General features: G+C 35.9%; 1 protein-coding gene across 1 annotated transcript in view; it reads right to left on the bottom strand.

Annotated features, from left to right (window-relative positions):
* Positions 1-7036: 7036 nt before the first annotated feature.
* Positions 7037-12418, bottom strand: part of LOC149829845 (squamosa promoter-binding-like protein 15) — a 45092-nt gene continuing 39710 nt past the window's right edge. The window contains exons 2-3 of the mRNA XM_090016116.1: positions 7902-8047; positions 7037-7799 (exon numbers count right to left, since the gene is read on the bottom strand). Coding sequence (XP_089872242.1) covers positions 7522-7799; positions 7902-8047 — 424 coding nt within the window. The 3' untranslated portion in view covers positions 7037-7521. The remainder of the gene's footprint in view (positions 7800-7901; positions 8048-12418) is intronic.

A 12418-nucleotide genomic window follows, 5' to 3' on the forward strand; every position in this document is an offset into this window, starting at 1 on the left:
AAATTAATTAGATTAACTTTATCTTAGGTACAATCAATTTGAATTATCTTGTGTGGGTCCCAGGGTGTGTCGACCTTCCTTTTCTCCTCTCTTCCACACGCCAACTCCTCTCTCTCTCCCCTATCTCTAATCCCTTCCATCTCTGTCTTAGGTGTCACTTTGGTAGGCCCCACATTAGCTTAAAGTAGGTAATGTGTAATTAATTTTAAGATTTCATTGTGATTAGTGGAATTAATTAAGTTAGTTAGAGAGATTTGTTTTGACTTTTCATTTTATTATTTATTTATTTTATTAATTCTAATTATAGTCAATATGTATTCTTTGAGGGACCCACATCAGCCACAAGTCATTCATCCTTGACCGACACTTAGCTTGTGTAGACCCCACTAAGGATGTGTCATAGCACAGAATGTGGTCCTTAACCATTTAGATTTGATTGTTCTATTTTTAATTAATTGCAATAGTATCTTGAATTAACTTAGCTTAGATTTAGGTATTAATTTGCATTTAATGATTTCCCTTAATTTTTTTATTCTTCTTGGTTTTTGGTTATGCATGTGATTAGAGTATGTCTGTTATAACCTAGGAGCAACATCCCTTTATTCAAATTTCATGTTTGGCTATTAGGTAATACATTCAGAGATATAGTATAGTCTTTCTTAGTTGTTATTCTTATTTAGCTATGATTCTAACATCTGTCAGGGTATGCACAATCTTAAGTCAAGATCAACATCTTAGACATGGAGTCATATCTCTTAAGAAGAAGGCAAAAAAATGAATTGAGACTTCCAAGTGCTCCTGCCGGCTAGCTAGAATTTTTATTTATTCTTTTCTTTTTGTTTTGTAATATGAATGCTTGTATTCAGTATAGTTTTCATCTTTATTGTGTTTGAATATTAATAAAGTGCAGTTTGATTGGATTAAGGATTTCAAATAGTTCTCGTTCCTTGTGGATCGACCCGACTCACTACAACAGTGAAAGTCACTTTTTAGTATTTGATGGTTGATTTTCAATTGCTTTTATTGAAAACATTTTTCTAAAATTTTCAATCGCTAAAAGTACTATCAGTTCCCATATTGGGTCTTTTGCTTCTTGTTCTGCGCCCCCTGTGCCTTACCACCAGTAGGTGGGTGCTTTGGAGCTCCACCATTACTGTTGCCACCAGACTTCTTAGATTGCCCACCCTTGAATCACTCTCACTCATTCAGGATGAAAGTTGACTTAATCACGTCGCTAAACATCGTAGGGTGGCTGGAAATCACCCGAACATGTAGCTTGAACTTGAACCCCCTTACGTACTTCGCTGCCCTCGCCTTGTAGTCAGCAAACAGGTTAGGGCAAAATCACTCCAAGCTCTAGAATTTGGTGGTATAGTCCACCAAACTCATGTTCCCTTGTGTCAACTCGAGAAACTCTTGTTGCATCCTTTTCCTGGCGGAGGAAAAGTAGGCCTCTAAGAACTCATTTCAAAAAGTCTCTCAGGGAATGGACTTTACTGCAATGTATTTCACCTTTTGCACAATGTCTCACTACTTCTTGGCATCACCCTTAAGATGGTAGGTGTCAAAACTAGTTTGTTTGTCCTTTGGTACAGGCAGGACACAGAAGATGCACTCGATCTCCTCGACCTATCTCTCAGTGGCTTTAGGGCCAGCCTTCCCACAAAAAGTTGGCAGGTCCAACTTCAAGAATTTCTCATAGGTCATCGCACCAATATTAGGAGTTGCAGCTGATGCGGGGTGCACACATGGTGCAGGCTGAGCAGTTTGTGCCTAGATGTGCATAATAATTGTCTCGACCATACTATTGAGGGCATTTGTCAGAAAATCCCTTTGTTCCTGGCAGTTCTTAGGAGCGTTCGTACGACCACAAATATATATCTAAAATAAAAATCAACCAGAAATTATAATTAAATTTATACCGCTAGATACCCTCTTAGGATTGATCCCACCAAAAATACATAATCACATCAAGCTTGCAAATTAAATCATCGTACTTTGATTTAATTAGAACTTTTCATATTGCCAAAATAATAATTTCATAACTACCAAGTAGTAAGGAAAAAAATTCACAAGATACCTCTTACCAGTGATGTGGAGACTGTTTTTAGAGTACAAGTTTATGACTTTATGGTAGTGGTTCTGACTAGCTCTGATATTAACTTTGTAACAACCCCAAACTGACCCTTAAAGAATATAGATTTTTTTTTTAAACATTGCAAAAAATATCCCAGAGACCTGGGGCACATTACAGATTTAATTTACAAAACCCAACAATAATTTCAGACAATATAAATCAACTCATGAACTGAAATTGAATTTATTTAAATCAAATAATCCCCATTGAGGATCCACATAGTTTCCCTGAAAAACAAAGACTTTCGAATATGTCAGAACCCTGGCCACCAGATCATAATTTACGTGCCCTCCAACAAACTGGTCCCACCATCATTGTACCTCAGTACCTGAAAAAGATTTTTAAAAATAGGGTAAGAATCAAAGTTCTCGTATGAGACCCTATCAAAATCCAACAGTAAGGAAAATTAATATAGATTAAATTAAACACAAGTTTAAGAAAGCTCTGCAAACAACACACATTTGAAACAACTTACAATTTAGGCAATTCAAATAAAGCAATCAACAATTGTATGCTATATTAAATAATTAGGGATGCATGAATCAATGCAACATGCATGAATAACTTTTTAAGTTCAATTATCAGAGTTGTTTTTGCATGCATGTTCTTATTTAATGCACACTATTTAATTTTTACTTTCTTAAAACCCGCATATACTAAAAAAATTGGCAAATTTCTCGATGTTCAAGGCAGTTCCTGGTGATAGCTTAATACATAATTTGTATTTTAAATACTGGGTTCTACACATATTTTTTGACTGACGTCAGAAATTATCACTATCAATTGAAACATTAGGAATCATCACCTAATGTCAGGATGACAAGAAAATCAACATCCATTGACATAACTTTCTTGGTATATCAATAAGTACAGCTGAGTCTAACAACAACACCCCCAAGCAAAGTGGCAAGAATTTTCTATAACCGTGGTCAGGAACACGATTCCACACACGGTGTTTAGTATTCTCACTATCCTCATGATTGCCATCCAAGGTTCTCACTTTTTTAGAGGAACAATAATAAAGAAAAAATATTACACTGTTTGGTTTCTTTTGTCATTCTTAATCAATTAAGGGTTCTTTATACATGAACATCTACGCATATCATCATGCAATAACAATTTTGGGCCCTTGCCCTTTTAATTCAACAGTGTAATTAATTAAAAAATAATACTAAAATCATTTTGTAATGCATGTACAATTTACTATTTCATGGGCAACACGTGCTCCTATCTTTAAAAGCCCCGTCGATGGTTCACACATAACCACTATAAAATTTAATAAGATTTAAATGACATTATAAATTTCATTGAACAACAATCACACATAAATATTTAAGTTTTGTGTTCACAATACAACCTCAATATATATCCCCAACAATTTAACAAATACACATTGAACAGATTTATTATCAGGCCAACAGTAAACCAAAACTTTTATAACCATTCCAATTTAACATCTAAAAATTTTCAAATTTACTAACTATCCAAGGCAGAACAATTTAACATTTTCTAATAGAGAGCAATGTTTTTGGCATATGAAGATTTAGATTCCAATTTGATTTTCAAAACAGATTTCTTTTACATGACAGAAATCAGATTTTTATGACACTCAAAAAATCAGATTTTTGTTAACACGTCAAACATACTTATAAAATCAAATTTAATCAAATCAGATTTTCAGCACTTTCCAAAACCTTTTTTGAAATAAGTTCTAGTATATACATACCCATATGTACCTATACTCCTCAACAGGTATATATATCTTAATTGATACATATTAAATATACTCACCGATATATATATATATATATATATATATATATAAGTCATCAAGCCATAGTGGGTTATAACAGTTACAACAAAAAACTGACAACATACGTGCATATTTAAGTAATTTACAGCATACATGCAAAGTAAAATAATTTACAGCATAACTGACATCATTAAAGAACTTACAACAAGACTGACACAATAAAAAACTCACACACACACACACACACACACACACATATATATATATATTGGCTGATTTCAAGAACCTGTCTTGAATTTGTTAGCCCAAAAATCAGTCTTGAATCTGTCAGCTCAAGAATCAGTCTTGAATCCCTAAGACTGATTCTTGGTTCAACAGATTTCAATGCAGATCTCTAGCTGGTTGAAAATAATAAGCATACAAATTCTTAATCAGTCACAGTTTTAATCCAAAACGCAAGTTTGCAAACTAATTTTACATAAAAGTAAATCCATACACAGGTTTACATACAGATTTTAAATCAAACATAGTTTGCAAACTGATTTAACATAAAGAAACACAGATTTAATTAACGCAGGTTTGCAAACTGATTTAACATGCAAATTTTTAATTAAACACAGATTGCAAACCGGTTTAACATGTACAGTTTTTTAATCACGCCTAGATTGCAAACAGGTTTATCATAATACAGATTGCAAACTGGTTTACCCAAATAAACATACAAATTTTTTTAATCAAACAGTTTGCAAATAGGTTTATCATAAAAGAACACGATTCTTTAATCAAACACCGATTGCAAACTAGTTTACATGATAAGCATGCAGATTTTTAACTAAACACATTTACAACCAAGTTTAACATGCAAGAACATAGGTTTTAATCCTAACACAGATTTGTAAACTGGTTTACATAATAAACTTACTGATTTTTTAATCAAATACAGTCCCATAAAATCGCAGGTTTTCAAATATGGATTTTCATCATGAATACCAAGATAAAAACCAAATTTATAACCCCAATCCTAAACCCATGCCTGAATCATCCTACGCTACATCCTAACAAGCTGGACTGAGAAAATCCCGTACATTTTCTTGTAGATTCATGGAGAAAGGAGTAGTAGTAGTAGTAGAAGAAGAAGAAGATGGTGGTGACGTTGAGGAGGTACACACGCTGCACCCTCTCTTTCTCTCTCTCATTCTCACGGTACAACCTTCCTCTCTTTTTTCAGCTTCCTTCTCTTTCCCTCGCTCTCAAAACCGATGTTGAGAGAGAGAGGACTCTCTGTAGAGTTTTATAACTTGAGAAGGACTCCTCAAGGAAGTGACGCATTGGATAGAATTCTATTTCCATATGGAAATAGAACTCCTAATTCTAGCTCTTTAATTATGTCTATATATTTATATATATCTTATTTTTATTAACTAGTTTTAAATTTGCTATTTATTTCAAACCTATCTATCTTGTGGTGGATGGACTATGGGCCTTGACTAATAGATCCATGACCCATGTCTAGATCCATATTGGTGTCAGCCCCTATATATATTCTACCACTTCAAGCCGCAAAAAATGTATTATTTTAACAAAATCATATTTATCAAGTTTAAAAATTGAGAAAATTCCACAAGATATTACAACTATTTTGAGTTGTTCCGGTAATGATCAAGAAAGAACTTTGTAGTTGGTTGTGATTCTGAGAAAGCCTATGGGATTATGAGACCCCATTGCTGAATTAGAATTTCCCAATAAACTGGAACCTACGAGTTCAGATTTTTCATAAATCTCACAGTCGACATTCCCAGTTACATTCCCGGTAATCAGGGAAAACCACCTCAGTCAACTAGAGAGCCCGTTGGTGCAAAAACCCCAGGTCCCCCCTTCCCACCAGGAGTGTCCCAACTTCAGCCTCACGGCAAGGGACACGCCCAGGTTTTGAACTCATGGCATGACATTCCTAGTTTTCTTTTTAATTTATAACCTGAAGAAACCACACCCGGCACGAAGACCTGGCCGCGCTGGCTCAGCCAGCCATGCCTACGGTCATCGTGCTGGCAGCGTAAAACTCCGAGGCTAGGGCTCTTGCCCCCAGGGCCTATGCTACGTGTTGGCTTGTGCAGAGGGGTGATACCCATGGGAATCGAACCTTGCCTGCCCGTCTAGCAGCCAAGGCCCCAGCCCACTACGCCAAAACCCCTTGGGGCAACATTCCCAGTTACAATTGGAAAAAGTATCTTAGTGAACTTTGAGGCAGGTTGAGAAGCACAAGGTCTCTCTCTGAACTGAGATTTTGATGGGAAAAGTGACTGCGACATAAATTTGATTTTCCTCGACTCCAAACATGAACATAATAAATTAATAAGCAGATAAACAATCTATAGATCAACCGAACAGATGAAATCAGTGCGAAAAGAAATTCAACAAGTGATTAAAAAATTTTCTGGATTAATAGTGATGCAGATCTTCAAGAAAGATCATTAGAAAGTACTGTTGAATTTCAATGAAAGATCATTACAAAGTACTGTTGAATTTCAATTAAAGATCAATTGAAGATTTTTCGTCCATTAGGCAAGATTCCAAATTATCATCACAGTGAGATGCACACGAGAATGGCAAGATTATTTCACCTGAAGCATACATGAACAACAGCAGAATCGCAAATTTTAACACCAATGATCTGCCATAAGTCATGATCTGACACATTTGATCTACTCAATGAAATGCTTACTGTCAACTCCAGGAATAATCCAAATCATTATACCTGGAAAAAGATTCATAGTTATCTGATCCTCCTGCTGGCATCAAATTCATTAATGATGCTAAAAATGCTTGGATTTATTTCATCTTTCCCTTAGCATCAAAGATAACCATGTAGGGAAAAAACATTGTGATGCATCAATTTGTGAGCAATAATGGACAACTGATTTAATATGTACAGAAGAATCATGGATTAAGAGATCTCGAATTAGTTTCTGCTTAGCTCACGAGCTAATAGCAGAAACCTTTTTCTGTAAATCCACATCTCCACAAATGTAGATGGGATTTTCTTTTCATGATTGCAGAAGATAATTAGTGTCAACTTAAAACAGTGTAGAGATGCAACAGAATTTTTACTGAAAATAAACAACTGACAAGCAATGGTGGAAAGAAAATTGAGTAATCAACTTGGTCTTGCACACTAACTTTTAAATTTGAAAGCATGTGACATATGAATCCTTAACATCAATATTTAAAAACCAATCTAAATCCATACATCCAAGAGTGCATTTGAAACTCTAAACTGGTTTGAGCATTGGAAAAGCAGCATAGTGGTAAACTCAATTCTCTGAACCAAAGCACCTCAAGAAAGATGGAAAATCTGAGAACATTCAGCAGCATTCAAGGTTTAACCTGCAATGCATTTGCGAAGTGGGACTACTGAAACTGCAGGCCTGTGGGCCAAGGTTGCTGGAGGAAACAAACTTGACGACTGCAAATGCACTTGCAGCACATCATCCGAAACAGCACCAAATTGCAAATTTTGTGGAACCATTTTTACCAATGGCGTTTGGTTCATGGATGAAGCACTGTTGAACTCAACATCATTCCACCCCTTTGACAGAAGACAGAGAGCACGCCCAGAGTTGGAAGTACTAAATCAATTCTCTTCACCAGCACCATCATCACTGCATCCATTCTTAAGTGACAATCTATGCCTGCATGGCTCTAAGTAGTGATCATGCAACCTCCTTTCATAAAGAACATTTGTGGTGGGATGGAGCGACAGTGTGTCGGCATTTGTATTAAAGGACATTAGTCCAGGTAAAGCAGCAGCAACCTTACCAATGAAAACCTCACAAGCATCAGCCCTCATGGGCTTCGTGGAGTTAAAATGTGTAGGTCTCTCCATGGTAAGACCAGGAGTGAACTGTCCACCTGATGATCAAACATGTCAGGTCTAGTAAATAAACATTATAAGTGCATTCTTATTCTTGATATAAAAAAGAATATAACAACAGTTTTGAAATTTTAACTCACCATAGAAGGAAGGAGCAGTAATTTGCATGGGGTACTGGATCAAAGTTGATGGGTTAGGTGCAGGTTTCCTGCGGCGCTGGTTATGACCAGCCAAACGTCTTCGACAGCTGCGTTTATCTTCATCAAACTCCCCCAGCTCATGAAACCTGATCAAACATCCATGAAACAAACAAAAAAAGTAAAACATATTCAACTGTCAATAGGAATGAATAAAAGCTTAGCCCGAGATATGCAGAAGAGTCTAAAATATTTGAGGGTAATTTCAGAATTAGCACCTAAATATTCAGTAGAATTCAAAAAATGCACCAACGTTATGAAAATTTTCAAAGATGCACCTAAATTTTGTTATGGCTAATAAAATATGCCCATGGATAGTTTTGACTTTGAGATTAAATTCATAGCAAAATCTCAAATATGACATCTGAAATTTTAATCATCACTTTTTCTCTCTTCTCCACCAACAAACTTTTGTGGCATGGGACGATGATCATCTAAAGATCGATAGCATACAAGACCAAGAGTATATTGTAATTGTTGGAGGGTAAAAGGGTAAAATTTTATTACTTACCCAAGATAGGTTAGCAGCAACTGTGGTTAATTTTAAATTTTTTTTTGAGGTACATAAATAGAACTTTGTTTTAAAAATTTTCAAACATCAAGTGTTTTTTTTATTCATACAAGAAACTTAGGTGCTATCTAGAATTTTTTGCAAAATCAAATTCCATAAAAATCGATATGCATATAAATGGCAAATGAATGGGAGCGGGCAAGAAATATGACAATTCTGAAAGGAAAACCAATAAAATTTCCGGGTAAAAGGGTAAAATTTTATTACTTTCCCAAGATAGGTTAGCAGTAACTGCGATTAATTTTTAAATTTTATTTTTGAGGTACATAAATAGAACTTTGTTTTGAAAATTTCCAAACATTAAGTGTTTTTCTTTATTTATACCAGAAACTTAGGTGCTATCTAGAAAATTTTGCAAAATCAAATTCCATAAAAATCGATATGCATATAAATGGCAAATGAATGGGAGCGGACAAGAAATATGACAATTCTGAAAGGAAAGCCAATAAAATTTCAAACAGAAACACAAGTATGCAACCTGTTCAAGGATGAACATGTACATACGTGTCCCACACAATTCTATTAAATGTCGTCAAATAGGTTGGACCCGTTTGGGTCGGCGGGTCGGATCCAGACCCGAACTGCATATTGCGTGTTTGACGTCCTTGTGTCATTCTTGTAATATTGTATTTACTTCAAAACTGTTTTGTAACCTGTGCTGTATAAATATTAACTATTAGGTCACGTATCATTAAGTGAAATACGTGAGCCTATTGCAACTGATAACTCTATGTTGTTTCTCTCTTCCTCTATCTTCTTTTCTTCTTTATTTCTCCTGTTGTAGATCGGCTTAGGTGGAGACTCAAGATTTAACATGGTATCAGAGCAGCGTCGGATCTAAGGCTTGGTATTGTTTCCAAAAAGTATGAACATAGAGATCATTGTCTACTTTTAATCAGGAAATACTGCTCCTTCATCGTTCTTGGCTTTTCTTCTCTAGTGAAATCTGGGTTACTGTATTGTCTCCTTAACAAAATCTGTTCTCTCTTTAAACCTATTCTGGGCTGGTCGTGTCCTCGTCTGAAACATTTGTTCTCTCTTTAAACCTATTCTGGGTTGGTCGTGTCCTCGTCTGAAACACGTCCTCTTCTTTAAAATCTATTCTTCTTTCAAATCGGATGCAGCAGGTAACATCCTTTCTTCCAAATCGTTACCTAAATAAACGTGTTTCCTTGAATCAACAGTTTGCAGACCATTTGTTGTGATTCCTTATCTTAGAATCACGATTTCTTTGATTTCTATTTTTTTTATTCTCTCATCTGAAAACTGATTGGTGATAAATCTGAAAACACGATATCACGTTTTCTTTATTGACAGTTTTCTTATTCTCTCATCTGAAAACTGATTGTTGATAAATCTGAAAACACGATTTTATCGTGATCCTTGTGTAACGATATTTTCTTAAAGGTCTATTAGTGCTAATCAAACATGGTGTGTTCAAATGATCCAGTTCATGAACATTGAAGTTCATCGCAATATTCACGTGATCTGATCCCGGTTATCAAAAAAAAAAAAAGGAGAGGGACATATTCGAATTCGGTTGTAACAGGTCCTCTTAGTTCTCTCTTCAGATTTACGTACCCCGTAATTATGGATTCCTCTTCAACTCAGTCCGGTCTGTCCTCAAACTTTCTTAGCCAGCTTGTTTCTAAGAAATTAAACAATTCAAATTTCCTGATTTGGAAGAGACAAATAGTTCCCTTTATCAGGAGCCAAGATGTCTTTGGTCATCTGGATGGATCCATTCCAGCCCCACCAGAGTTCATCGCAAAGGAGGAAACAGACGCACAAGGAGCTGCATCTACTAAACTTGTTTGAAATCTGGATTATGTTGCTTGGATGAAGAAAGATCAGATATTAATTGCATACATCACATCTACCTTATCTCAGGAAGTGCTAGTTGTTATTCCCGATGACTGCACTGCGATGGAATTGTGGAACAGGTTGATACAGACATATTCTCAGATATCTGAAGCCAGAGTTTTGTTTCTCAAGCGTGAATTCCAACTTCTCAAAAAGGGCAACCTATCGATCATGGAATATTTGAACAAGATAAAGACCATTACAGATCAACTCGCCATCATTGGATGTGAAGTGTCAGACAAGGATAAAGTACAACATACGCTGAATGGTTTGGGCCCATATTATCACGTCTTGGTGACATCATTATTGTGTTTGCCCATTCTTCCCATATTTGAGGACCTTCAGGCAAAACTTTTACAGTACGAAATGTCGTTGAAAGGTATTGCTGAAGATTTTGGTGCTCAATCTGATTCCCAAGATGTTTTGGCTATTGGACTCTCTTTTGGTCGTGGTCGTGGAGGAAATAGTTTCAGAGGAGGAAGAGGTTGTGGCAGATTTGCTGGTCCAGGTTTGCTTCCTACACCCAATATGTCGTTTAATTCCAATACGAGGAACCAAAATCAAAGAGTTGTTCCAACATGTTACCTGTGTAATAAAAATGGACATATTAAAGCAAATTGCTTGTTTAATCCTCAAAATAAAGGAAAATCGCAAAACACTGAAAGAAAAAAGGAAGATAATGTTACCAAAACTGATGGGGAGGTAAAACAACTTCTACTGGCAGCACTGTCTGGGCTGCACTTGAAGCAGAATGATCAAGGACTGTGGTATGTTGATTCAGGAGCAACGACCCATGTTACGGGAGATGTTGGTAAGCTCTCAAGCTCGATTTCTTATTTTGGTAAAAATAGTATTGTCACTGGAGATGACTCTCACTATCATATTTCTCACATTAGAGATGCAAGCATTCCCTTGTCAAAATCATCCCTCAGTTTGTCAAATGTTGTCCATGTTCTTAACATCAAAAAGAATATTATTTCTGTGTCTAAACTTGTTGATGATACACATGCTTATGTTGAATTTACTCCCTCTTCTATGCGTGTCAAGGATCTTTGAACGAGGGACACATTCGCCGAAGGGGAGCAACAAGGAAATATGTACATCTTCAAGGAAGATCCATTTGTACATACCAGTTCTGTCTTGAAGCCACCATTGAAATCTAAGTCTTTTCAGTATGAGTTATCTGTGTCAGGTCCTGAGTCTGTTTTTAGTCTTTCCAAATGTAATAAGCCAAGTCTTTGGCATGACCATCTTGGTCACTGCAGTCATTCATTTCTTGAGAAACTTGTTTCAAGAAACTTGATTCCTAAATCGAGTTTTACACTTTATGAAAATAATAAAAAGTGCTCCAGTTGTCAAATGCGTAAGAGTCATGTACTTCCTTTTGATTCTATAAATAAAAGAGCTTCAAGGCCTTTTGAAATTGTTTATTCTGATGTTTGAGACCCTGCACCTGTTTGTTCCCTTTCTGGCAGCAAATATCATTTCATCTTTATTGACAGTTACTCTCGTTATACTTGGATATTCTTTATGAAGCATAAGTCTGAAACCTTTCACATATTTCGCAACCTTCATGCCTTCGTTCAAAACCACTTCTCTACCAATATTCTGCATCTTCATTGTGACGGAGGTGGTGAGTATACATCGAAGGATTTTATTGATTTTCTCCAAAGTAATGGAATAAAGCGTAGAGTGTCTTTCCCACATACACCACAACAGAATGAGATCATTGAGAGAAAGCATAGGCATATTGTTGAAACAACCATGAGCATGATGCATGACAGTAATCTCCCCATTAGTCTGTGGACAAAAGTATTCCATTCAGCAGTCTACATTATAAATCGTTTGCCCATGACAATTTTACAGAATAGTTCACCATATCTTTTTCTTTTCGGAATTTAGCCTGATTATAATGCTCTGCGTGTTTTTGGATGCACTTGCTATGTTCATATTGATGGTTCTCTCAGAAATAAATTTCAACCAAAGGCTTCCAAGTGTAGGTTCGTGGGATACGCAGATGATTACA

The sequence above is a fragment of the Nuphar pumila genome, chromosome 8 (genome assembly GCF_984573655.1).
Source record: "Nuphar pumila chromosome 8, dmNupPumi1.hap1.1, whole genome shotgun sequence".
Lineage (NCBI taxonomy): Eukaryota > Viridiplantae > Streptophyta > Magnoliopsida > Nymphaeales > Nymphaeaceae > Nuphar > Nuphar pumila.